Here is a 26,718-nt window from a genome sequence, read left to right as displayed (position 1 = left end):
GTCTTGTTTAGTCTCACCTGCCCTGGAAGGGGAAGGCAGCTGTGTTGCTGTCAGGATTAGGAGTTTTTCAGATTTCTAGCCTAGCTTTATGCTAGAACATTTTACAGTCACTAATTATTGTGGCAGAATTGACTTTTAAGTAGTTTGGGTTTTGTCCCTGGTGCTTGATCTCTTGATATAGTTACGGCTTTTTTAGTTCCTGTCCTAGAGTGGGCCCTGCATTTCCCTGATCACCCAATCCCCTTTCTCTGTACATGTCCCAGCTTGACACAATTTATCTTGCACAGGGATGACCAAGACAATCGACCCGTCTCAGAGACACAGCAGTGCTTTTGCGGCTCGTGTTAACGCTTCCACCATGGAGGTGTGCTGGGATCTGCCTGTTTGATCAAGGCAGAGAAGGGCTTAAACAAAGACAATTGCTGAGACAGTGAGTTTTTTCTTTTTTTCCCCCCACTTACTAGAGCACAGTTCTGTAGTCCAGGCTCCCCAGCAAATGCATACTCCTGGAGTCCTCTGCCTTTATTTACGCTGATCATTCGTGCCATTGAGACAGAGCTATAGTCAAAACTAAAGATGCCACTCTTCTTCCGTAAGAAGAAACCCAGCGATGATGCTCGGAAGCGCCTTGAATACCAAATGTGCCTGGTAAGCAGTGCCGAGGTGTTTTCTGTTCTCTGTGTCTAGTCCTGGATGCCAGGCAAATGTTCCCTGCATTACCTGTAGTCTCGTTACTGATCTCACCAAGACAGCAGTTCATCTTCCTGATGAGATTCCAGAGAATTCCTGCTTTCCCCCTGTCCCTTTGCCCTCCCATCCACAGGTCCCCTTCGTGCCACTTGCATCCCTCTCTGCCGTTGTGGTTCCATGTAACGTCCTCCACCTGCCAGCCTGCATATGGGACCCCATCCCTCCTTTCTCCTCCATGCCCCTTCACTCTTACAGATCTCCCAGGTTTTTTTCCGACCAAGGAAACTGTGACGTCCCCTTTCCCATCATAATTGGCTTTCCTTGTGCCCCTCTTGCTTCTCATTATTATTTTGTTTCTTCCTATCATTCAGAGGATTAACTTGTTAGATGCTGCTGTTTGTTTTCCTGGACTAGGATTTGGCCAGGATCCTCTGGGGTCGATCCTCAGCAGATTGCTGTCATGCCAGTGGGGTCGGCAGAACTACCTGCCTTACAGCAGCTGCAGATTTCAAGTTGGCTTCCTGAAAGCAATCTTCTTTTGAATTATGTCACCTATTCTGCTGTAGGAGCTGTGGACCAGGGCTGGCATAGGGAATCTCCAGAGGCACCTGCATTTTCAAAGTGACAAAATTATGCTAGTTGGGTATCTGTAAGGTATTTTGGAAGGGAAGACTTTGTTGTGTACCAGTAATTCAGTTGGAGGGTTTCTGTTCAGCTCCTGTGGGGCTGGGGAAGGGTAGCTTAATCTGTCCATTCTAGGATTAGTTCTGTATAGCATGTTCTTAGTTTAGGGTCGGATAGCCAGTTCTGAAGACTTAACAAGGGCACTAACACAAGCAGGTTTTATTGCCTTGTGTAGTGCCTTTTATTTAAGAAAATAATTCCAGAGATGCAGCGCTGCTCATGGTGAGATTTGTCCAGTTTCATTGCTGTTAGCAACTGCATTGGATGGAGTCACTTTGAACACGGAAAACCACTTTTGTACAGAAGCAGTGAGTCCTTGCTCATTCTTACACAGCAGAGCTGGCTCTGCAGGTCCCGTGGAAGCAAAAAGGCAATAGTAGGTTATTTTGGTTTCTGTGTACAGTTCAGAAGAAAGTCAGTCTGCTGGGTGAGACATGCCAGTGACACCGCAGGCTCTTTACAGGCTAGGACAGCACTGCTGTTGTTCCTAGGAAGTGCCTCTCCTGAGCCCATCACTCCCTTTCCATATCCTTTCAAATTGCAGAATTAGGACGTGCTTTGGTTCTTCATGCAGAAACTAATTTATTGTACCAAAAGGGTTTTTCTGCAGTTTGGTTTCCTGGTTTTGCTTGCTGCAGTTGTAGCAGCACACCCTTTGCTTCTAGCATCATCATCTGAGCTGTGTCAGAGAACTGCAATTGCATTTTCTAGGGAGGGGCCAGTTGAGTAGTTTAGTTGATACGCAGCAAGAGGCCAGGTATTTCTGTATGCTCTAATTCTCTGGGTGCGTATCTTCTCTCTCCAGGCAAAAGAAGCTGGTGCTGATGACATTCTTGACATATCCAAATGTGAACTCTCAGAGGTATGTTCTCTACGACTTCCAGTATTAGCTCACAGGTCTGAGTTCTCTGCTTCTTGTTACCAACTGTCAGATTTAGTACCATGTCTATGAGCCTCGAGACAGAAATGGGCTTGTTACTGATCTGCTGCTTCTTAAGTCTGCTGAGCTCTGGCTTTCAGGTGAGGGCTGCTTCTGCTTTTTTTTTTTCTGGTGGGAGATTGCCTGTCCTACCTGCTGCTTCCACTGCATCTCTGTCCTGGGAATCTTTTTTCATTTGACAAGATGGGAAGGGCAGGGTGGTCTCATAGCCTCCGCCAGTACTTTGGTAGGACCCTAGTTTGGGACCTCCTGGCCGAATTTTGCAAGTCATAAGGGAATCTGTTTGCCAAAGGCTGACTGTTTCTAATCTTAGAGCTACAAAGTCTGCCACCTGCGCTTATTTTTCTGTATAAGTGAAAATCCCTGGTTCCAGGCTGCTGCTTAAGGATGGAAATCTCACTTCCAGCTTGACTTCTTTTATGGCAGCCAACTAAATTAGAAACAAGCTGTCTGCTGGAGTGTGAGCGGTTAGTGACAGATTGCCAGGCTTTCAGAGGAGACACAGCTTTTCATTCTGGCAGCCAGGCAATCCTGTTAAGCAGAAGCCCGTTTCTATTTCACTTTCAGTTTGTATTCATTGTCCTGTGTTTCTAAAACACATTGGTACCTGTGTAACCTTTTGTCACAGCCTTTTGGCCTTTGCCAAACAAGGTAATAGATGTTGCGCTGCTCTTTGGGGAGAGATTTGGGACCATCCTGGAGAGGATAGCTGTCTGCTGTGCGGTATGAAATGGCTTTGCTGAGACTTTGGGGTGTTTTGTTCTGAGATCAGAAGCCAACAGCATCTTGTGTGTAGGTCTGTGAGCTGTGTGGGACAGTCTGTGAGCCAGTCTGGGTAAAAGGGTGGCAGACAGAAGATGCACACTGAGCCAGCTCCATTCATAGCTGCAGCTGGTCTTGGATCCCCAGCGGCTCCTTTGGGATTGGTACCATAATATTCTGTCTTGCTTGTCTCCTTTTTAGCCTTCGTAGTTTCAATAAATAAAGTGACCCATCAGTTTGGTCTTAAAGTTAACTCTGGACAGTAGTTTGGCTGATGGCAGTTCCATGCTACAGAGCAGGGCATGGTGGTCAGAGCCTTGGCTGGCATGGGCTGAATTTGCTGGAACATTCCTTTTGTGACTGCCCCTCTCCTGCAGAGCCTCTCACATACGAGGACACTCAGTCCTGCCTGTTGCTCACCTTTCTCACTTAGCCCACTGCGCTGTGTTTGCCGAGGTTGCAAAACCATAGAATACATTTGTGTGATGACTAACAGAAAATATGCCCGAACTCTTGAGTCATCTGTACATTGAATATTAAATCATGCAAGACCTGGACTTCTGCCTAAACCTCAGTCTGTTCTGTGCTGTGCACGACACTGTCATATTGTGGAGAGCCATTGCAAGCACTTTAAATGAAAGCTAACCGAGAAGTACTGGCATCCTGGGCCAAAACCAGTGACTGGTAATGTTAAGTATCACTTGCATTTTCATTAAAGTTAATTATTCACACGTTACAGGTGGAAGTGCTTACAAAGATAGTATCTTGAGAAGTCTGACACGACTATTTTTTAATTGTTTTTAGGTTCCTTATGGGGCCTTCGCAACTTGTAAAGTCTTGCAAAAAAAGGTAATGTTGCAATCAGAAATCATTAGATAATTCTATTATTATGCTCGAGTATTGTGTTGGAAATTACTGTATGTGGTTGTTTATATGTTGCTTCAGAAGTTTGCTTGTAATGAATTTGGCCACTTGTACGATACTATAGAGAGCAGTTTGGGTAGGACTAATCCTGTGTGTGCTTTAGAGCTAACTTCTGTCATGAAAGATGAGGTGATTGTTTCTGTTTTAGCCTATCTTATGATATTTCTCATGTAAGAAACTAGCCTCTGGTTTAGATCTCATGTTAAATCCATTTTTTATTTTAATTATTAAAATCCATTTATTATTTTAATATTTTATATGATACTGAATAAGATACTGAGCTCTTGTACAGCCTCCACAGTTAAATATCAACAAATGTGCTTGTTCTAGACAGCAGCATCTCTTGTGTTCATGTTTCAATGGGATTTTTCCTCCCTCAGGTGCTGATTATTCATACAAATAATCTGACATCTTTAGTTCCAAAGTCCTGCAGCCTCCTGAGTCTCATAACTGTGAAGGTAACTGTGATTCTTAACAGTTTATCTGCAGCCTATTTTCCTTGAATTCTAGCTGCATTAAAACACACTAGCCCAAATAAATCCCTTCTGTCTGACTGTCTTCACCAAGAAGCAGTAACAAGGTGTGAAACCTGCCTTTCCTAGGTTACCTCCCAGGTAGACAGATAGTGATCACTGAGCAGTTTGTATAAAATCATAATCGGTCCCAGGACTCATTTATACTCTTCATAATCCGACACTTCCCCCCTCAACAGCCTCTCATGGTGGTGGTCAGTCAGGGCTGAGTGTGTTGTGGAGTAGATCCACCTCTCTTCTGTGCTGGTGGGTCATTTGAATGTGAATGAAACTGGTGATGAGTGACCATGTGTGATGGGGCTGTATCACTGTACCTGTCATATAAATGCTGAGGGCTTTCAGCTCCACCACCCTCGTGCTCTGGTTTCACAAGAGGCAGCTCACCTCTCTGTGGAGGAAGTGCCCTCTCCCTGGGCCAGCGCTGGTGTTGGAGCAGTTCAGCTCACTGATCCTGCAGAAAATGTCTTTTTTCTGCCAGGCTGACTCCATGGAAACGATCTATCCAGTTGGCTTATCCAGTTTTGTGGAACAGCTTCCTTGGTGTCACCGCTCTCCCTAGTCTTTCATTTGTTTATTGATGTGTAGAGGCTTCAGTTTTCAAAAGACCTACAAGAATTAAGTGTCTCTGTCTCCTTAAAAACTTAAGCTGCTTTTCAAAGCACCATTGAAAGGGAAGTCATTTCCATTGCTAGGTAATTCATGACCTTTCATTCTTGCACCGTGACTGGTTGGTGAAATCATCTACTCTTCCAGGTTCTAGACCTGCATGACAACCAGCTGGCATCGCTTCCTGCTGATATTGGTCAGCTGACATCTCTCCAGGTAAAAGATTTGCAGCTGCATCCCAAGTGTCTGTAAAGGGTATGTTACAGGACAGCAAGAATATGGGATTGCTGCCTTTTGTTTTATAATTAATCATAATTTAAATGATGGTGCTCATATTGTCAGATCTATCTCATTGACTTGACTGTCGCTGTTGAACTGGCTTTTTGGGGAGGGAGAGCAGAAGAGCAGGAGAAGAGCAGAAGAGTAGGCATGCTGAATTATGTAGCCCCTGCTTAGCGCAAGGGCTGTCAGTCCAAATGGCTCACACTGCCAAGCAAGTGCTCTGGGCAATCAGAGCTGGACCTTCCAGTCCCATTGGTTTCTCAAAATAGTCAGGTTTCACCATTCTTCCTGGGGTGATTATGTTGAGAACTCAGTGCAGCATGTTGTAGGACATGCTGAGGGTCCCCTCTGCTCAGGGTGCAGCTTCATGTTCAGTCACTGCTCCCCTGTGGGAGCTGGGGTGGGGGGGTGCTGCCCTGGAACTCTGCTTCCCAGTTCCTGCATCTGGGTTCAGCACATGCTGCTGCTGTTGGTTGTCAGTAGGGTTTCTCACTGCATGTGGTAGCTAGATGTACCCTGTATCCAGGGCTTCTGGAAATTATTTTTTTCTTTTAGCCCAGAAAGTATTGTCTAAAACCAATTTCAAGTTGTCCTTCTGGGCCTGAAAGTAGGCATAGATGTGTAGAAGATCTGAGACTTGTATAAAGAATATCTTGAGTATCTTTTCTGTTAATACCTTAGGTCCTAAACCTTGAAAGGAATCTTTTAAAAAGTCTTCCACAATCTATAGGAGACCTTGCACAGCTCCAGATGCTCAATGTGAAAGGTATGGCACATGTTTCTTGTCAGTGCTCTGGGCAAAGCACTATTTATTATCTAGGTTGTGTTGAGCTGTAGTAGTAATTATTCCTTTCAACCAAAGCAAGCACCAAATGGTTTATGCTATGAACGTTAAGGAAGAACACAAAAAAATATTTGAATTCAGATAGTTGGCAAGGTGGGAGAAATCATCTAAGCTGAAAATGATTCCTGAAAATTCCCTGAGTTATTAGGAGTAACTAGGGTTGTTTGGCTGCTTCTTAGCAAATGCACACACTGTCTGCCTTGGTTCCCTGCTGTGTGCTTCAACTCATGGCTCTTGGGCCAGACTTGCTCCAATCGATGTTTTCATTCAGCCTGTTGCCTTTTCTCAAAGGAGAGGTTGTTGGGTCATTGTGCCCGATCTCAACAGCCAAGAGCTTACTCGTGTGCCTGCACGTGGGCAGCATTTCAGAGCCCCAGCTGCCTCGTTCCTGCAGCAAGGAGTGCCGAGAGGGCTGGAGGCACATGGCCTTCCCCGGGAGCACGAGACCCCCCTGGAGCTGGGAGTGCTGTCTGTGCCCTGCAAGAGCAGTCCCAGGCCAGGGTTTGTGCCTCTCTGCATAATGATTTAGACCAACCTAAGAAATCTGTCTATGCAGGTTCAAGTGTAAGAAAAATAGCAGGTCTTTGGCAGAAGCAGCTCAGTAAAGCAAGCAAAGCAGTCAGCCCGGATAAACTGCATTGCAGTTAAGTCCACTGACACCTGGAGCTTGGTCCCGTGAGCCTGTGTAGCCCCACCAGGTTTGTACAGCCCTGACGTAGAGGTCACAACTGTAGCTCTTTTCAAGACTCCAGGGCTTTTTCCAGATATGCAGTGCCATAAATATGGGAGAAAAAGGAGACTTTGTTACAGGGAGTTGTTGCTGAAATGGAAGGAATGGGTGAGGAGCTCAGAAGTGCAGCTCAGTTCCTTGCCATAGTGCTCCTCAGCACCTGGCCTCTGTCCCCTGGATGTGCAGTCCCACACTCAGTCCCCTTTCTCCATCTCTGGTACTTGCACTGAAGGGAAGAAGACTCCATGTTGCAAATATTGTCCCGATAAAGGACACAGATCCAGCCTGCAGCAGTGACCTCAGCTGAGAAGGTTGTTTCAGCATGAGGAACTGCTGCTGGACCTGTGCACTGGGGCTGTGTGCAAGTAGATCTCGATCCCCATTTGCCTCGCTGGGCAATGGCAGCCCTTGGAGTCCTCGTGTGACCCACGACAGCCCCGTCCCTGTAGAGAGTATAGAAAATGAGTCATAAGTATGATTATGGTTTGGTGTTCCAGCAGATGAACTTGCTGGGTCCTGCTTTGGAAAAGTTATGTGGTACTAAATGACTTTTCTCTCTCTCTAGGTAACAAGCTGAAGGACCTGCCTGTTACTGTGAGTGGCTTGCGGAGTCTGCGCACTCTGGATATCAGTGAGAACGTGCTGCAAGAGCTGCCGCGGGTGCTGGCTCACATCCGCACGCTGGAGGTACGCAGCCAGCCAGCCGTGTCTGTCTCTGCTCTTTGCAGGCTGTTTATTCTGCTGTAGGCTGTTTCCCTTCCTACTTGCTCAATATGATAATAAATTTAGCATAGGAAGTGAATTTTTAGGCCTTGGGCAGGACCCACTGTGGGGGATTGTAACAAGGCTGTATGCAGTGAATGGTGTCCAAAATAGGTTTTGCGTACCCTTCCCACTTCGATCTTTTCTGATCACTTTTTGACATGGCTTAATCATGACAAAAGTATAATCCACAGGGAGTGAACCCCCAGGTATTTTCTGCCAGGGCTGTCTCTCTGAGAGCACGAACTGTGCCTGTGGGCTCAGGCTGACTCAGCCCATTTCCACCAAGGCTGATTCTAAATGAGCAGATGGGATATTTCTGATGAGGTTTTTGCCTCCGTTGCTGTGACAGATCTCTGACTCATTGTCAGCCTCCGTAGGTTTCTGGCTCCCTGGAGTTCACATTCAAAATGGGACAAGCATGAAGATTTTTATGGATGTGTTACCTTCTGGCTGCCAGACTTGTCAGTACTAAACTGTGCAAATGTCAGGCAACAGGGCTGACTCAGACACCAGCACAGAGGATGCGAATACATGCTCTCCTGTCTCAAACACACAACAGTAGGCTTCACTTCTCTTGTGGGCAGACTCTGAGATGAGGGATCTGTGCAGCTTTCTCACTTGTGCTTGATAAAATTGTTCCTTTCTGGGCCTTCCCGCTATGCCCTTCTCTACAGGAGGGAACATTAGGTCCTTTTGGTGGCCACAGTAGGACAAAACAGTAAGTGGTCCTTCCTCTTGTTCTTACTCTTCTCTCTGAGTCCCTTGTATCACCATCCCTTGCATGTGTCATGCTTAAGGGCTCCAGCTACAGAAATTAGTAGAAGATGTCTGTAATTGAGAAGTGCTGTGCCCTCTTGTGCTTAAACACAAAGTAGACTTGTCTGCATAAGGGAGATGTTTCACTGAAGGACCAATTCAGAAGCTCCCAAAATAGAGGGAGCTCCACTGAATCACCTCTGAAAGGTGTCAAACACCCAAGGGAAATTCAGTGCAAACTCATATTTATGTCAGAATTTAGGGTAAGATGAAATTATGACTCCATAAGTGAAATTTTGGGGAGCTGCAAGGATAACTGCAGTTGGACTCTGGCTGGGCCACCAGAATAACCTGCGGCTCTGTGTGTTCTCTTTTGGAGACGCTGACCTTGGATGCTTCTTCCATGACCTACCCATCACCTGATATTTGCAGTGCAGGTACAGAGTCCATTCAGCAGTTCCTCTGCAAAGGTAAGCAAGAGTCATCTGTGGATGGTAGTGAGAACTTGGGGGACTGCGCTGTGCTCTCATTGGGTGCTTTGGCATGTTCAAAGATTGCATTAATGAAGGACAGACATCGCATTGGCTTTGCTTGGGGTGGTTTCTGATGCTCTGCACCCACGTCTCCTGGTTTAGGCCCAGAGGGCAACGGAGCACCACGCAATTGTTCACTCACTCCTTCCCCCCAGCGCTGGGAAGGAGAAAAATGAAACAAAAAGGCTCAGAAATTGAGATAAGGACAGGGAGGGGTCGCTCACCCAGTTAAACAGTCACAGTCAAAAGACAGATTCCTTAGGGAAAGAAAACAAGAACATCACTTTAATTCAAACACCAATAAAACCAACACTTAACAGACAGAATGGAACAGTGAGAAGTGTTACCATATCTTAAAACACCTCCCCTCACCCCTCCCTTCTTCCTCAGGCCCAGGTTTTGTTCCTGATATTTCTACTTCCTCCCCTGGCGGCGCAGGGGCAGGGGGTGGGGTGTGCAGTCAGTTCACCACTTCTTCCTCCAAAGTGGGGGGACACTCTTCTGCATTCTTCCCGCTGCTCCTTGTGGCATCCCTCTGATGGGAGACAGGCCTCCACAAACTCCCTCTGCCGTGAGTCCTCCCCACGGGATGCATTCTTCTGGAGATGCTCCGGCGTGGGTCACCCCTGCCTGTTGCAGCCCTCCCAGCAATGAACCACAACAGGGGGCAGCTTCTTCCCACAGTCACAGCCTCCTTTAAGCACAGCCGTGTGGGGTGGGCTCCTCCACAGGCCACAGGTCGGCCTCTGCTCCACCGGTGATCTCCATGGGTGGCAGAGGGTGGCCCTGCCCTCTCACCGTGGGATACAGGGGGGGTCTCTGCTCTGGTGTGCCTCCCCCCCCTTCTTCCTCCTTCCTTCCACTGACCTCGGTGTTCGCAGAGGTGTCCTTCCCATAGCTCCTCTCAAAGTCCCCACTCCCTCTCAGGTTCTCCTTCTTAAATATGTTATCACAGAGGCTCAGCCACTGTCGCTGATTGGCTCGGCCTTGGCTGGAGGTGAGTCCGACTTGGAGCTGGGGGAGCTTTGAGAAGCTTCTCACAGGGGCCACCGCTGTAGCCCCCTCCCTTGCTACCAAAAGCCCCACCATGCAAACCCAGCACAACATGACAGACTGGTCAGTGAGTTATGTACCTTTGCTGGCAGACAGCAAAACAGGAGTCCTTCCTTGAGACTTGCTTCTTACTGTCACACTGAAATTGATAATGGTTTTGTTAAAACACCAGAATAGCTGAGTAGAGACTGTCTGAGTGACCATAAGAAGTCATTGGATCTCCCCGTGATTTTGTTTTCTCGTTTGTATTTTCTCAAGTGGGAGATGAGGCATTGCCTGGGTATGGCTGCCTTGGGACAAGGAGATAGACTCAGTTGTCACTCGATGTCCCTTCTACCCTCATTTTGTATGAGAAAAGACTTGGGGGCTGCAGACTGATGGTTTGTTAAGAAAGATGAAACTAGATGGAAAACTCAGAGGACAAAGGTAAAGTACTGTGAGTTTGTAAACACTGAGTTTAATCCAGACAGGAAAGTTTGGAAGAGGTTTTATGCAGGGGAAGTGCCTTGCCAGACATTGTGCTAATCCACGAAATAAAAGGGCAGTTGGAACTTATTTTGGTATGGGCAGGGACATTTGCAGCCTTGCAGAAGTCAAGATGCCTGTACCTGTGTGAGGGAAGCGTTTCTCTCTGAACAGGTTATCTTTGATCATCTTCCTGGTGGGAATGGGGTAGCACGATCTCCTCTCAGAGCTTCTTGTTGTTAAGCCTGCCTGAGCTGAAGGAGCTCTTCTGTGTCACTCGGCTGTGTGTGGGGAGAGGGAGCACAGTTGGAAGCAGTCTCACACTCCAGCCAGCCCTCGGCCACGCTGCCAAGGAGGTCTTTAAGCAGCAAATGTTCTTGTTTTGTGTCTGATACCTTCCAGAGTGTGGAATTGCATACTACCCTCCCTCGCAGTATCTGCTCCCCGTGCTGGAGAGCGATAGAGGAGGAACGTCAGTGGATGGGGTGGACAGAGCAGTGCATAAGTACTTGGAGGAGGAGAGCGAGTGGCAGGTGAGGCTACACTGCATGTGAAGTTGTGCAAGAGGGTTTTGGATTTGCCTCTCGGCTCCAGCAATGGATCTCACAGCACTTAGCACATCATCCCTCATCACCCTCCCTGCCACGAGATGTGTCTTTTAGGATCAAGAGAGCATCAGTGCCCAGAAGCGCTGTGGGCGCGGGTGGCTCATCTCCTCCCCTCCCCGACAGCTGGGGATGGTGTTACCACTGCTGACTCCTGGAACACACGTCATCAAGAGCTGTTTCTGTCCTTGAAAGCAATGATACAATCAAAGGACAGGGGTGACAGTGTGACACAGTGTGTGCAGCGTGGTAACACGTACGGTTTTTTGGGGAGACAGCAAACTGCAGAACCTTGTGATTCCCAGCCAAGTGCTTGGCACGTCCAGCCCTGCCTGGGAAAGGTGAGGCTAGGCATGTGATTGTGATGAGCTGTGCTAATTCCTGTGCTGTTTGGCAAGTACAGAGTAAGTTTCTTTTACCCTGGAGAAGCATGAGTGACTCGGTTTGTGGCTATGTTAATCTTCTTCTGCCTTTGGTTGATGTCTTTACTCAGTTGGGGGAAGATATAATGTGGGCTAATGATATCTACAAAAAATTTCTTTTGGGAGTAAATGTCTGCTGATATTGCTTATTTTTCAGAACAAATTCTTGGATTATGAGAAGAGGAAGGTAAGGATGAAGCCCTGCAAATGCTTTGTCTGAAGAATAGCTCCACTTTTTTTTCTTCTTTTTCCTCCCTTTATGCGGTTTCTCAGCCAAAACGGAATGTTTTGAGAACTGAGTTCTTGCAGAAAACCCCCAAGAGCTGCTCACTCCTCACTGCAGGAGACAAGTGGGAGTGTGGGGGAATCTGTAGCTGACTTGTCTGACACACACAGCCGATGAGCTGCAGTCTCTCTCGTGAGCGAGCAGTTCCACTTCAAATCAGTCTGTGTTTGTGTCACCAAACGGGATAAAAGAACGTATTGACACCAGTGTGATGTAGATAACAGACACTCCTTTATTAACGGCCGGGTGCGTGGGGGAGTCGTCTCACCAACACCACATGTCTAACTCGTGCAGCATGCTGATTATATGGGATATAATGATGCATAGTAAACAGATTCTCATACATAGTCATATCAATTCTCATAATTCATTTCCTTAATCCCACCCCTTTCCGTTCATGTGCATTTTGTCTTTAAATTGAGTCGAAGGGCTGCTTTTATGACCACCAACTCAAAAGAAAGACCCTCCAATGTCCTTGTCTCAAGGACTTTGGCTCACGTTACAATTTTAACATGCTTCGAGGCCCTTTCACGATGTATCTTTTAGAACATCCTGGTCGACAGGGCAATAAATTGACCTTACTGAACAGCCTAACAATAGTACCTGGTCAGGAATCGTATTCTTTGAATAGAAATCTGGTTAATGATTATTACCAGCCTACATGGCCTTAGCCTGGGACGTTACAAAGGACTTTGTAGCAGCATGACTGGTTGTATGGTTACTCTAAACTAAATGCAATATTTCTATGGCTACTTAAAACATTACGCAATTATCTTTTCCTAACTGTTATAAAACCAATACTCCTGTAAAATTCCATTTAATTGATTAGGCCTAATCATTCCTTATTTAAATCAAAATCACCCAAAATCATTAAAATCAGCTCAAATTAACAACAATCAGTAACATGTGCAGAGTTGGATCCAAGGGCTTTCACACCTGGTGGCTTTTTTCTTGCCTCTCTGTGCTGAAAGCTCAGTTTGTTTTTCGCATGAGCTGGCCAGCAGTATGTCCCTGCCCCAAACTCCAGCCCCTCCGTGACTACTACTTTGGCTCAGTGTCACCATTCCTGCTATTTCCTAGCGTTCCTTGTTTCTGTCCTCCATTCCCCTGACCTGGCTGCACTTTTAGTTTCCTTTTTATTTCACTGGTCTTTGTCTCTTTCCCTGTGCCAGGCTCACTTTGAAATAATCAGAAGCTCCTGTCATGCATTTCACCTCTCCCCTTGGCTAGAGCTGCTCGTAGCTGGCTGCTGCCTTCCCTCTGTTGTCTTCAGACAAGGGAGTCCCTTGCCATCTGGAACTGAACACAACCTTAATGTTGGGCTTCCCTCCGGGTGTTTGTATTGGCTGTTTCAGTTGTATGGGTTGATGCCCAGGGACTTCAGCTTTGTGACTTTGAAATGAGTTGTGGGGAGTTTGGAGACTGTCATAAAGAGAGCAGTAGCTTCTGCTTCACAATTTTTATGTTCCTAAGGAGAGAATATTCCCATCCCCTAGTCAAGTCTCCTGTTTGCCATTTGGCTTGCTTTCTTGTAGTTGAGGGGATTACTGTGCCTTGTTTTACATTTTTGCTAGAATTTATACTTGCTTGGGAAGGAGCAGAGCCAGCATTCTACTGATTTCTGGCATTCATCTTTCTTCTTGCTCCTCTCAGGAAAAAAAAATGCAGGAGAAGCTGGAATTTGAGCGGCGCCTGAACATGGGGCAAAGAGAACACGCTCTGCTTGTTCAGCAGATCAACAGTCAGAAGGATGAGATATTGCAGACAGTGAGAGAGGTGGGTCTCCTCTGGGCAGGCCCCGTACAAGACACTGCTTTTCCTAAACTGACCAATTCCTCCTTTGGTTCTCCCTTGCTTTGGCCCAGGACCAGGTGAGGCTGGAGAAGGGTCTGACAAAGCACCAGCGCTATTTGGAGGAGGAGCGCCTGAAGCTGCTGCAGCAGTTGAAGCAAGCGGAGCAAGGCATTGCCAACCGTATCCAGAAGCTGCTAGAGGACAACCAGAGGTAGGTAGGGTCCCAGGGTGTCTTACAGTGATCTCTGTCCCTCAGGGGCTCGTGTTATTTTGTCTTCTTCCGAGCAGTTCACTTTGCCCCTTCTGCGTGTTACGGAACTGATCAGGATCGATGTCTGTAGGGGGTGCCTTAGCTGCTGGACTGCCAAAGTCCCATTTAAAGGAAGTGGAATTTGACACCTTAAACTGCATTTCACACATATGTGTGCTGTTGGAGTTTTGCAGTGCTGTGGAAAAAATTTTAATTCCTCATGGAAGGTGGATATTTGAAGTATTTGAAGGTACCACTGCCTAGATCAGCCGGATCTCCTGCTGGGCTGGTGCTGACGCAAGCAAAGTCATTTTCTGCCCTCTGGGAGAGTAGAATGTCCTGCTCACTTGATGAAAACTTCTTGTTTTATCTTTTTTTAGGCAAAAACAAAGTTCAGACATTCTGAAATCCTTGGAGAATGAGAGGTGAGTCTCCTTGAAATAAGCTCTTCTAGAAGAGGGGCAAGAAGCTGGGAAGAGGGCTGGGACCTTCCTTTCAGAGCCACCAGTCTGAATCCACCTTAAGTCCGGGGAGGTTCATCTCATACCTGCAGCTGGTTCTGGTCACTGCTGGAGGCAAGACACTGGACTAGATGTGGCTGGTCCTACTCAGTCTAGCAAACCCAATGGGATGGTGATTTTACCTTTTTCATCTCTGAATGGTCCTAGCTAAGGAGTTTGGGAACAAAACCCTGTATTCCACTGTCAGGGACCAACAGAAATGCTACATCTGTTGGAAAGCAAGGCATTTATGGAGGTGGTCCAGAAATGTGTACAGGCTGGGAGGAATATGTTGAAAGCAATGCTGCCATTCAGCCAACACTCTGAGCTAGCTTTGTCACCAAAAGCGGTTGTCCCCAACTCTCCCCTCCCTTCAGCCAACTGTTTGTGCTGTGGGGACACTGACCTGGTGAAAATAATCCCTTTGTATGTCAGATAATTTTCCAGCCAGACCAGTTCCTGATCTGTTGAGTGGTGCTGTGTGTGTTTGTGCTAGGATAAGGATGGAGGAGGTGGGAATGGAGGCCACACTGCTGCTTTCAGTGGCACTGCTCACTTAGGTCAGCTTTAAAGTGCTGTCAAGCCTCAAGAGAAAGGAAAGCAAAAAAAGGGACTGGCACAGTGTTTGGTGAGAGTGTATGCCATTGCATAAAAGTTCTGTTTCTCAGAAAGATCAGCTTTCCAGTCCAAGAATCAATTGTCCCTGTGGTTTTGAGCAAAATTTATGTTGTCTCCCATAGATTTAGAGGTTCCTTACCAAGAAATCACGGAGAATTTTGTGTCTCTGATAAGCACATGGCTTTCCTGAGCAAGTGGCAGAGTGAATCTGCCCAGCCTTTAGGCTCTGAGCTGGGTGGGTGGAGGAGAAGTGAGATAGTGCTTATTTGAAGGAGTGGCTGAATTGTTCTTGTTTGTTTGTCAGAATAAGGATGGAACAGCTGATGGCAATAACACAGGAGGAGACAGAGCATCTACGCAGAAGGGAAGTGGCCTGTAAGTCCGGACAACTCTTTGGGGTGGTAAAGTGCAAGAAAGACCTGGTTCCACTGGAGATGTGCTGAATAGGTGACAACCATGTGGGAGGTGCTCTGTCACGCACGCATTCGTGCTCTGTTGCTGGGTGCAGTGGGGCAGAGCTGCAGGGGTAGCATTACACATGTACCATAGCTGATCACAGAATCCCAGAATCATCCAGGTTGGAAAAGACCCTAAGCTCATCCAGCCCAACCATGAACCTCACACTGACCATTCCCAACTCCACCAGATCCCTCAGCGCTGGGTCAACCCGACTCTTCAACCCCTCCAGGGATGGGGACTCCCCCCCTGCCCTGGGCAGCCCATTCCAACGCCCAACAACCCCTTCTGCAAAGAAATCCTTCCTAAGAGCCAGTCTGACCCTGCCCTGGCGCAGCTTGAGGCCATTCCCTCTTGTCCTGCCGCTGGTTCCTTGGCTCAAGAGACTCATCCCCCCTCTCTGCACCCTCCTTTCAGGGAGTTGGAGAGGGCCATGAGGTCTCCCCTCAGCCTCCTCTTCTCCAGATTAAACCCCCCCAGTTCCCTCAGCCGCTCCCCATCAGACCTGTGCTCCAGACCCTGCACCAGCTCCGTTGCCCTTCTCTGGACACGCTCGAGTCATTCAATGGCCTTTTTGGAGTGAGGGGCCCAAAACTGAACCCACTCATCGAGGGGCGGCCTCACCAGTGCCGAGTCCAGGGGTGAGATCCCTTCCCTGTCCCTGCTGGCCACGCTATTGCTGATACAAGCCAGGATGCCATTGGCCTTCTTGGCTACCTGGGCACACTGCTGGCTCATTATCAATCACCCCCCCCAGGGTCCCTCTCTGACTGGCAGCTCTCCAGCCACTCCTCCCCAAGCCTGTAGCGCTGCTGAGGGTTCTTGTGGCCCAAGTGCAGCACCCGGCATTTGGCCTTGTTGAAACTCCTCCAGTTGGCCTTAGCCCATCGCTCCAGCCTGTGAAGATCCACTGCTTCCACCTTCAGCTCGCTGCCGGTTCTCCTTGGGGTGCAAGCTATGCTCCCTGTGTAGCTACAGCATCACACAAGGAGTTTGTGAGACTGGATGTAAGCACACAAAGTGCTTCATATTGCAGAAGTAACTGGTCAGGTTCCTGAGGCAGGAGCCATATGGTAAACAAGAATGGTGCTAGGGAGCCTCTTCTGCTCATGATGACCATCTGCTGGGCTTGCAAGGGAAATGGGGTGTGTGTTGTCACCCCAAGGATGGGTTACTCGCAGCAGGACGGGCAGAGCTGCAGCCCATCTGAGGGTCAGTAGGCAGTGACTGGGCTCTGAGCGCTGAAGAGATCCAAGCACAGGCAGAGTGGAGTTTGCTCAGCTAATTTCCCAGTAAATAGCTGCGATTCTTGCAGCTGAATGAGTCTGCTCTGAAATGAATGAAGTGGAAAAAACAAGGACAGGTTGGAAATGAGAGAAAGCACTGTTAGTTGCAAGTGATTGTAGCAGCAGTGGTAGATGAGCGCCTGTTCTAGACACCCGCTTCTGACACCGACTGACAGCACTTCTGTCTCCTAGCTGCCATGCAACAAATGCTGGCCGAGAGCTACAAGAACAAGCTCATCCAAATGACCTACGAGTCTCGTCGGCAAGACCTTGTCAACCAGGCCTGCTCCAGGTACAGCGGGAGGTGTCTGGGGCTGGTGCCACTGTTGTAAAGTCCCCGGTGTAATTCCCATATACACACCCAGGAACTCCTGCAGCCGCTGGAATGCAGCAGGACAGCTGTGTAAGAGCAGGTGACAGTGCAATTTAAAGAAACAGTCAAACTTGATTAAATGAGCCACCTTCTAACCACAAGAATATGCATGTTAATCATGTTTTGGAAGAACTATCACTTTTTTACACTCTTTATTTTACTTTATGCATTCTCCTGAATATGGAGGATGAAATTAGACTGGTCTTCCTGTTTTGTTAGCCAGTTCAGTGTCTGACTCCAGCACAGAACTCATTTCCTCACCTCCCAGGGTTGTGGCAAGGATGCTGTTTGTATATACGTAGGACTTGTTGCATTGCTGTAGGTACAGACATGTCCAATTTCTCACCTTTTAATCTGGCAACATCTGGCACTGAACAGAAACAACCTTGTGTGCCTGTGACCTGCCCAACAGAGGACAGTGGGCAGACACGGTCCTGCCTGCAAGTGCAGGCAATATATGCAGCAATATAACAAATTTCTCCATTCCTGGATTCCCTGTTGTCCGCTTTTCCTCTTGTTTGTGTTGAGAGTCTCAGACACAGCAGTAACTCCGTGGCAATTCCATCTTCTTGCAGCCTAGCTGAGATGGACCAGAAGTTCCAGCAAATCCTGGCTTGGCAACAGCTGGATCAGAACAAAGCTGTTAGTCAGATCTTGCAGCAGGTAGGCAAGGGAGCAAACTGCTTGCAGGGGGGATCAAGGGAAAGCAACTGCAGGTGAAAGCAGGATCAGGAGTGGATCACAGAAGCAATGGTGGCAGGGCTGGGCTGCATGCAAGTTATTTTATTTAACACTACATGCTAAACTTTGAGAATCTCTGGTATTCTGACAAACTGCCTTGGGTGGTTGAAAGAAAAAATTAATTGTTTTTTAGCTAGACAGCAAATTGTCAGAAAAGGCAGCAGCACAGACCAAAGCAAAACTGGTCTGATAATTAATATGATTTTGGGATAGAAGTCCTGTCTTTTTGGCAGGTTTCCTGGGTGACTTGGGGCAAGCTGCCTACAGGAAGCATTTTGAAAGCCTCTGCTCCTTTTGAATACCTCCTTTTGAACCTGAGATCTCTGCAGCTCATTTTTCAGAAGTGCTGGGCAGCCCTGCCCTATTGCACAGCCTGGGTGCTCAGTGCTGCTGGAGCTGAGCACTGGGGTCATACAGAACATTCAAAACGCGTGTTTGAAGAACACGAATATAGCTTCTGTGTCTGTCTGTAAAGTGGGTTTCACCTTTTGGGACTGTGGGATCTAAGTCACGGCGTCATCAGCACGCTGTTGCCCAGAGTCAGCACTGTTCAGGTGCTTGTACATGAGTCACTGCAAGGTAACAGGGTTTCTTAACCCATTTGCAGCTGCATCAACAACCTCACTAAGCTTGATTTTTCCTGTCCCTTAGATTGAGATGCAGAAGGCTGCCTTTGAAGCTCTCCAAGTGAAGAAGGATCTTATGCACAGGCAGATCAGGAACCAGGTGAGTCAGCAACAGAGGAAAGAGCAGCCAGGTACTGAGCTCATACTGCCATTCGATGAGACACTTCTGAGGAAGATCAAAGCACTGTGAGCATAGAGCAGGGTCTGGAGGGAATGAAGAGCTCTTGGGTTGCTAAGAGCTCTGTAACAAAGCGTTGGGCAGTGTTGGTTAAACTGCAGTCTCCCAGCTCCATAGGAGGGAGTGTCAACCAGGTTTTAGGTTGGGGGGAGCAGTGGGATTGCCATTGCTTCACTCAGCTCAGCACTAGTGTGGGTGAAGTGCTGGAGAGTGGTCACTAGAGGACAGACCTGCGTTGGCTCTGTCGGGGTGATCTGCAATTGCAACTACGATTTCCTTCAGACTGTGTACTTAGCAGGGCTGCTGTTTCCACATGAGTCCACCGCATCTCCATCCAGCACATTGGAACTGCACCTCGAGCCATAAGTTCACCTTTTCTTTCCCATTCTTAGCCTGCCTTTCTGAGCTCCATTCTGCAGAAGGTGCGATGCGATAGTTGGGGGGAAGAGCAAGAGCTGGTGGAGAAAGTAGTGGTGGTTGATGCACGAAGATGGGTGGCTGGTTTCTGACAGAGTGGGCCAGAATCTTCCCTCTCCTCATCAGACTCTAGCAGAAAAGTCTCGGGTCAGGAGTTGGTGGATAAGCTTAAGAGCTTGGATATATTGAGTCACTCAGTGACCAACCTCTGCGTTGTGCTAGAAGCCTGTGGACTGTGCACGGACGGTCCAGGAGATGAGTCTAACAACTCTCCATTGCAGTTTGCTCGCACTTGCTCTGTAAACAAAGGGAGTTTGTTCCTTCATACCATGGCTGGACCTTTTACTACCGAGATCCAGCGTCCTGCACAGGCAGTGAAGGGGCTGGAGCTGTGGGTACTGCCTGCTGCGGAGCCCCGGTGTCGGCGGCAGTTCGTGGTCAGTGGCACACATGAAGCAGCGTGGCCTGGGGATGGTAGATGGCCTGGCAGATAGGTGAGCTGGGCTCTCATCTTGGCTTTGCTGTGGGATCCTGGGCAGCTCACTTCACCTCTCTGTGTCTCAGTTGCCCCACCTGAAAGAGCACATATCATTATGGGATTTACTGGAAACCAGGACCCTGCCCCAGTTAATCTGCAGTTTGAGTGGTGGTGCTAGGAGGACTTTGACAATCAGTTGCTGCCTTCTGGAGTGGCTGCAAAAGGTTTGTCTGAACGAACTGACTGCAGTGTGCTTCTAGACTTGAACAGAGGGTGTTCAGAGCAAAGAGACAATTAGAGAGTGGGGGACACAGCTCCTCAGGCAAGAGACAAAAAGTGACCCTAAGAGCATGTGTCACAAGAAGGGCATTAGCAGGTTCCCCAAACTTCTGGGCCGCTCTGCAGTGCTGTCCCTCCCAGGGCAGCAGTTAGACCTCATTTTAAAAGAGCATAAATTAAAGTAATTTCAAATGTCAGTAAAAAATGTTTCATCTTCTGTTTAGATTAAATTAATAGAAACAGAGTTATTGCAGTTGACACAGCTGGAGTTAAAGAGGCAAGAACTGGACACAGAGACGCTGCAGGTATGTAGGGCTCTGGGGCTGCCCCACCACCCTCTCTCTGCTCTGGGATCGCAAAAGCTCCACTTGCTTCTTTTGCTCCTTGCAGTTTCCAGATGGTTTTATGCTTAGTCAGAAAGGTACTTACCCACAGGATACCACAAAACCCTCTTTGTCATGGTAATGTGGGAACATTGCTGCTGCTCCTAAACATCTGGATGCATTTTTAGGGGAGAGACAAACGAGCCGGCCCTGACAGCAATGGGCAGTTCCAGGTTTGCTGGGTGGGGAAGGATTTTGCGATCCAGAAACACCTGCCTGCCGCGCATTGCATGTCTTCTTACATTGTTGTGTTGTGTTTTGTTTTTAAATAACTGCCAGTGATGGCTGTCAGCTCTCCCCCTTCATTTCTAAGCCTTGTCTCCCAGGCTGCTCTGCCCCACCATCCCACCATTCGATGGACTGACTTCATCAGCAGTCACACATTGAGGAGTATCGAGTTTGGCTTAAGCAGCTTGGCTTTAAATTTTGTTATTATGCCTTTGCATCAGTTGTTCTCTTGTGTGTGCTATTTGCCAGGTTAGGTCACCTGTTTAGTCAGCCTGAAATCAGTAGCAAACACCATATACTTTCCTAGAGTAGTGCACACAGCAGGTTGGTAAGTGCTGACTTAAGACAGGATTGCCTCTGAGCCCTGTGCCAGACACCTTGGAGTGTAAGATTTGGGTTATGCTGCTTTAACTCATGCAGCTCCTCTGTATAACGCTGCAGTGTTGGAGGCCTGATGGTGGGGGACCACCCAAAGTTCATGCAGGGAAGACCAAGGAGCCCCAGGCAGATGTGGTTCAGATGCCACTGGACCGGAGTGGTTCCTCTTAGGTGACCACAGGAGCTCCAGGGGAGAGCAGAAAAGGAGGCTCTGCCCCAGTACCCATCTGCAGCCCAGCAGGCAGCACAGTGCGTCTGCAGCTTCAGCACTGGGTGCTGAGAAACGAGGCATAAACTTCTCTGCGTACGCGCCGGCCGTTCGACAGCCCAAAGGGTCCCTGCTGCGACTGAAGCCCAGGGCACGGGCTGTGCCCACAAAGGGCTTTGGCAGAAGCTTTTCTGCAGTCGTGCTTGATACCTCCCATGCATCAGACAGTTGCTTCATCCCCCTATAAACAGGTGCCTTAGTAATGAACTTGCTAAATCATTGGAAAGTGGGAAGAACCAAAAACACCCTGAGAAAGGGAGGTGTTTGTACAGGTCTCTTGCAAGGTCACGCTGGGAGAGAGCGATCCCGGGGGGGGTCCGCAGCTCATCCCAAGGTTAGCCAAAGCTGCCTGGGTTTCTCCTCTGGAGCAGCTCCCACATGTCGTTAGTTGTCCCTCTCACCTCTGCGGGGGTCCTGACGCAGCAAAGCTTTCCTGCCTCCGTCAGGGCAGAGCATCTCCCATCAGCTACCGGTTTTGGCTGTGAGAGGCAGACGTTCCTCTCTCCTGCTCAAATGGAGGACCCTGTCCCTGTGATGCTGATCAGTGAAGGTCTCCCCACACTTCTCCTATAGGAGGTTCAGCCTTCTAACAGAATCCTTGTCCCTTTGCCCACGGACATCTGAAGTCCTTGTGGCCGATGACTGCTGGCCTCTGCTCAGTGCTCCTCCCAGCAGGTATGAGCTAACTGGGGCTGACATGCAGAGATGCCACACGGTCCGTGGTTCCCGAGGTGATTAACTTCTCATTTCCCAGCGGTGTGGCTGCAGCGATGACTTACCTTGCCCTGGCACCCGGCGGTGCTTGGTGCAAGACCCTGGTCAAAGCAAGCTTCCCAAAGGCATGGGGAGGTGCTACCTTACCTGTCCTGTGTACCTGCAGACTTCTAGACCTAGTTTCAGGTGGTCTAGAGGTTAAGGAGGGGAACCACGGACACTTGTAATGCCACTGACTGAACTTCAGAGGGAGTGGTGAAGAACTGCTGCAGGCCAGCACGGTCTGGGGCTGCCCGGGGTGTGCTGGGGGTTGGCACCACTGGATAATGGTCAGTGCAGGACCAAAAGAAATGGGTGCAGCTTGGTTCTGCCATGCCAGCTGCTAGGAGACGATTCAGGCTGTCTGCTCAGCTGGGCTGAGGGCCCATGGAGCACAGGGCTCCCACATCTGCTGGGACTGGTGTGGGTGTGGTAAGTGCTTCGCTGGAAATCAGAGCAGGGTGATTGCTTGCAGCGATACGGTACAGAGATGTGGGTGCCAGAGTCCTTCTATTGCAGGGGGTGATCACGGAGCAACGCCAAGCACTCGGCTACCTGCTGCAGCAGCTGCTCAAAGAAAAGAAGCAAAGGGAAGAAGAACTGCAACAAATACTGGTAATGAAGGCCCCTGATTAGGTGCTGTAGATGAGGAAGTGCATGGGCTGGCTGCAGGGAGAGAGTCCCTGGGTCAGCACGGGGATAAAGGGGAGCAGAGGAGGCTTCTGAGGGGTTGTGCCCAGATCCAGACACTAATTTAACTTCAGAAAGTGCTAATGTGAGCTCTCAGGGGCAGAGTTAGCACCGCTCCCTGGTGCAGCGTGAGCAACCATCATCATCATCAATTTATCTCCCCCGTCAGGAAAGGGAGTTGGAGGGAGGGAAGAGCACAATTCCACAAGGTCCTTGTGTGTGACCTTGTAATCCTGAAGACCTCCAGACTCTCCTGAGCTTCAGGAGACCAGGTCCAGCGTCTGGGGCAAAGTCACTGGAAGGATGCACAAGCCTAGCCTGGAGGTGGGGATCAAAGTGGGAACAGCCTGCAGCAGCCAGAAATGCCCCTCCTCCCATAGCTGCGCCCCTCGCAGCGCTCTGAGCTGGCACAACCCACACAGCCCAGGCTGTCGGTTCCCCCTCCTGCACGTCCAGCTCAGGCTGCCCTAAATACCACTTGCAACATTATCTTGGGCTGTTGAATGAATGAGTTTGTTTTTCAGCTGGAAATGGAGGCAAAGAGCGAAACCAAACAGGAGAACTACTGGCTGATCCAGTACCAGCGCCTGCTGAACCAGAAGCCCCTCTCCCTGAAACTCCAGGTGGCTGCTGCAGTTAAGGCTTTCGCTGTAGCTGTGCGCTGCTCTGCAGAGCACGGGGGGGAGCAGAGGCAGCCTTGCCTGGACCCACAGGTTCAGCGAAGGCAGGGAGCAGGGCACAGACCCCTCGCAAGGCTGACAAGCCAGGGGACACCCTGGGCTCATCGTGCTCTGAGTGGGGCTGCCCAGCAGCCCTCTCTCATTCCTGTATGTCGGGGGTTACGGGGCTGCCCAGGTCTGTCAGGAGCTGACACCTCAGCTGTCTGCCAGCGGGAGCTGCCATCCCACCGTCGCGCTGCTTCCTGAGAGCAGGGGACTCTGAGCACCTTCCAGGCAGGGCGATTTGTCCAGCTAAACACCCAAACAGCTCTGCTTGGCTCCCCAAATTGTCCTGCAAATCTGTCTGAATGCAGCAGCAACTCCTGTCCCTTCCTGTCCTAACGTATTGAGCCAGGACTTTGTGCTGTTAAAATACCCAGGGGGGTGGCCACGGAGGGATGGTTTGAGCTCTGCCTGTGCTGCACATCGGCTCGAGTGTGCAAAGCAGGTGCTGTTGCAGACATTGGCTGCCAAAACGGTTGTGTTTCACTCTTCCCAAAACACAGTGATTTGAACTGTGCTCATAACCCAGGGCTAGAGCTCCTCTCGCTGTTGGGCTTTTGAGCTTTAGTGGCTTTGGGGATGCAAAACACTTGGGGCAGGGCAGAGGGCAGGAATGAGCACACAGCCTGCCCTTGCTGCCAGCCTTGCTGCTGCCTGTCCCCGTGCTTTTTTCTCGAGAGCGAAGTCTGTGAGTTCGCCTTGTGTTTTGCAGGAGGAGGGCTTGGAGCGGCAGCTGGTGAACCTTTTAATCGAGCTGTCTGCTGAACAGTATGTGCCAGTCTTTGCACACCATCAAATATCCTTGCAAACGCTCAGCACCATGACTGCCAGTGACCTGGAAAAGGTACGAGACAGCAGATACACGTGCAGGACAGCACTGACTGAACCCCCCCCGTGCTGCGAGCCGGGCTGTGCTCGTGGCTGTGCCCGCGGCGGGTCTGGCAGCAGGGGGTCTTGGTGTTCCTGTGTGTCCCCCCCAGCAAGGAGAGGTGCCAGTGCTGCTCTGTGCCCTGTCCCAGTGAGCGACAGCTCTCCCGGAGCACTTGGAGGGTCAGCTGTAGCTTGGCTCTGTCTTTCAACATCCTCCAGATGTTCTCTGTAGTAGAAATGGCACCGGGGGAATTCCCTTATCTGGCTTTGACACCTGGTGGTGGTGCTTCCCTTGGCATGGCCAGGTCTGGCCAGTGAGACCCAGGAGTTTGCAGTGGCCCCTTCAGGCCATAAGTCTCCTTTCCCCTCTGAGAGCTGAGAGCTAACAGCCCTCCTCTTGCTCCACAGATCGGCGTGATGGAGGCTGGCCTGCAGCGTGCCATCCTCAAGCGAGCTCAGGAGATCCTGGCTGTGGCCAAGACAATCCCAGGTACCACCGTTTCTTTTCTGCCTGGTCTCTGATACCTTTTACACTTGCGGCAGGTACCTGAGCCTTGGGTGGGGAGATGTGCAGGGCCAGATGCCTCCCTTTGGGGTGCGGGGCTGGTGCGTGAAGAGGAAAGGCAGGGCATGGGGTGCTGGCAGAGCTCTGGCTCTGCTGTCAAGCTGGTCCCATCAACTTTCTTATTTATAGGAGCCCCAAGGGCCAACCTGCCTGCAGCCACCCCCGTACGTGCCGGGTGGGTGGGGGGGTGGGCAGCTCTCCTGGTGCTCAGACCCCCTGTTTGTGGTTGCAGAGCTGCTGAGGACGGTGGATGCCGAGGTCCCCGCCCCCCCAGCACCCAGCGCTCCCTTCGAGGAGCCCCCGAGCCCTGCGGTCCCCACGGCTCCGCCGCTGCAGTGGGACCAGAAGAGGTCGGAGTGTGTTGTCTGCATGGAGCAGGAGGTGAGAGCCCGGCGCAGGCCTGGGGCTGGAGCAGGGGCTGCAGTGAGCAGCCAGCACCCCCCCACCATGTCTGTGTCCCCAGCCTGGCCCTGGGCAACGCCTGGATGTCCATCCCTTGTGCTACCCAGCACAGCCTGGCTGAGGCACGGCAGCGGGGAGCGGGCAGGGCAGAGCAGGGCAGGGCAGGGCAGGGCAGGGCAGGGCTCCTTGCGGAGCTCCTGTGCCCGTCTGTCCGCAGAGCAGCCGTGGGAAGCGTCCGTGGGGCTGCTCGGTTCAGCCCTGAGCCGTGTCCTTCCCTCAGGCCCATCGCAGTCGTGCTCTCTGCAGCACCCAGGCCCTCGTGCACACATGGCACTGGGCTGTGCCCGGGGCTGGAACGTGGGGTGAGGGGCTCTGCCTGCCGTGCTGTGACACTCCCCGGTGATCCCCATCTCCTCCAGCCCCGATTCCTCCTGTGCTGGAGTACGGCAGCGCGGGGATGAGTGTTACGGGACAGCAACACTCTCCTCTGTCTCTTCCCCCAGACCCAGATGATTTTCCTGCCCTGTGGCCACGTCTGCTGCTGCCAGACCTGCTGCCAGCGGCTGCTCACTTGCCCCCTGTGCCGCAAGGACATCGCACAGCGCATCCGCATCTTCCACAGCAGCTAGGCGGGGTGGAGGACGGCGAGGCTGCCCCTTCCCGGGGCGATGCCCCTCTTCTACTCCGTGTCAGTATTAGACACTCACACAGCATGACCAGCACTGCCCTCCCTGTGCACGGCCCTGGGCTGGCTGCCAGCTGCACCCAGGAGTCTCAGCATCCTCCACCATCCCCGATGGCTTCTCAGCCTCTGCCTTGGGCTCCTTCTTCACCTGCGTCTCCTCCTCCTGCCCCACATCCTCTTGCCTGGGAGCCCTGGGTGATGGAACTGGGTGCACCTGCGACCCCTCCTCTCTGGCTCATAAATTTGCCTGCAGAAATGCCCCTTGCTCAGTGGTGACACAGTGCCATCTCCGAAGTCACCGTGACCTTGCAGCCCCCCGCCGCTGTGGCCGGGGCAGCGCCATGCTCCTGCACTGTTGCCCGAAGGTGGGTGAATCTCCCGTGGGAGGACTCGGTCGGGCCGTGGGATGCTCTGGGGTGCTGACAGTGCCTTGCATTTAGGTCATGCCAAAGGTCTGGGGCTTCTGCCCCATGTGCATGTGTCTGGAGCTGCAGCCACAGGCACCGTCAGGGCAGAGCAAGGAGCTCCCCAGCCTCCAATTCATACTCCAGTTGTAGGGGAGAGTCTGCAATGGCTCCAGGACTCGGGGGACCCGCTCTGGCCAGAGGAGCCCAGTGGGATCCCTCATCCAAAAAACAGGCGTTGGGAGCAGAAAGCCTTGCTGCCACCTGACAGCCAGCTCCAGCAGTGAACGGGTGGGCTGGGGCTGCGCCTGGCGCCGCTCCGCATTGCCTCTGTGCACGGGCGTGCGGGTAGTTCTCCATCGTCATTAATAAGTAACGATCCCAGTCTGTCTTTTGTCTCTTGACCTTGAAGTATAAAATGCAGAGATAAGCCTGGTCCCACCGCAGCCCTTCCCCCTGCAGAAGCTATTAAAAAGCAGCTGGTTTCTGCTGGT

At 50.4% G+C, this 26,718-nt stretch overlaps 1 protein-coding gene across 2 annotated transcripts in view; it reads left to right on the top strand.

Annotated features, from left to right (window-relative positions):
* Positions 1-26,718, top strand: part of LRSAM1 (leucine rich repeat and sterile alpha motif containing 1) — a 30,602-nt gene extending 3,884 nt beyond the window's left edge. For both annotated transcript variants that reach the window (XM_074846636.1, XM_074846635.1), the window contains 24 exons: positions 465-648; positions 2,180-2,236; positions 3,881-3,925; positions 4,381-4,458; positions 5,287-5,355; positions 6,103-6,187; positions 7,561-7,682; positions 8,896-8,986; positions 10,970-11,100; positions 11,752-11,781; positions 13,534-13,656; positions 13,746-13,885; positions 14,305-14,349; positions 15,347-15,417; positions 16,977-17,076; positions 17,733-17,820; positions 18,550-18,624; positions 20,101-20,181; positions 22,406-22,501; positions 23,101-23,199; positions 24,011-24,142; positions 24,577-24,658; positions 24,966-25,114; positions 25,639-26,718. In XM_074846636.1, the coding sequence (XP_074702737.1) occupies positions 577-648; positions 2,180-2,236; positions 3,881-3,925; positions 4,381-4,458; positions 5,287-5,355; positions 6,103-6,187; positions 7,561-7,682; positions 8,896-8,986; positions 10,970-11,100; positions 11,752-11,781; positions 13,534-13,656; positions 13,746-13,885; positions 14,305-14,349; positions 15,347-15,417; positions 16,977-17,076; positions 17,733-17,820; positions 18,550-18,624; positions 20,101-20,181; positions 22,406-22,501; positions 23,101-23,199; positions 24,011-24,142; positions 24,577-24,658; positions 24,966-25,114; positions 25,639-25,764 (2,187 nt within the window). In that variant the 5' untranslated portion in view covers positions 465-576 and the 3' untranslated portion in view covers positions 25,765-26,718. The remainder of the gene's footprint in view (positions 1-464; positions 649-2,179; positions 2,237-3,880; positions 3,926-4,380; positions 4,459-5,286; positions 5,356-6,102; positions 6,188-7,560; positions 7,683-8,895; positions 8,987-10,969; positions 11,101-11,751; positions 11,782-13,533; positions 13,657-13,745; positions 13,886-14,304; positions 14,350-15,346; positions 15,418-16,976; positions 17,077-17,732; positions 17,821-18,549; positions 18,625-20,100; positions 20,182-22,405; positions 22,502-23,100; positions 23,200-24,010; positions 24,143-24,576; positions 24,659-24,965; positions 25,115-25,638) is intronic.

This window comes from Strix aluco, chromosome 20 (assembly GCF_031877795.1).
Source record: "Strix aluco isolate bStrAlu1 chromosome 20, bStrAlu1.hap1, whole genome shotgun sequence".
Taxonomy (NCBI): Eukaryota; Metazoa; Chordata; class Aves; order Strigiformes; family Strigidae; genus Strix; species Strix aluco.
The sequence above is the reverse complement of the archived record's forward strand: the minus strand, read 5'-3'. Positions and strand labels throughout refer to the sequence as shown.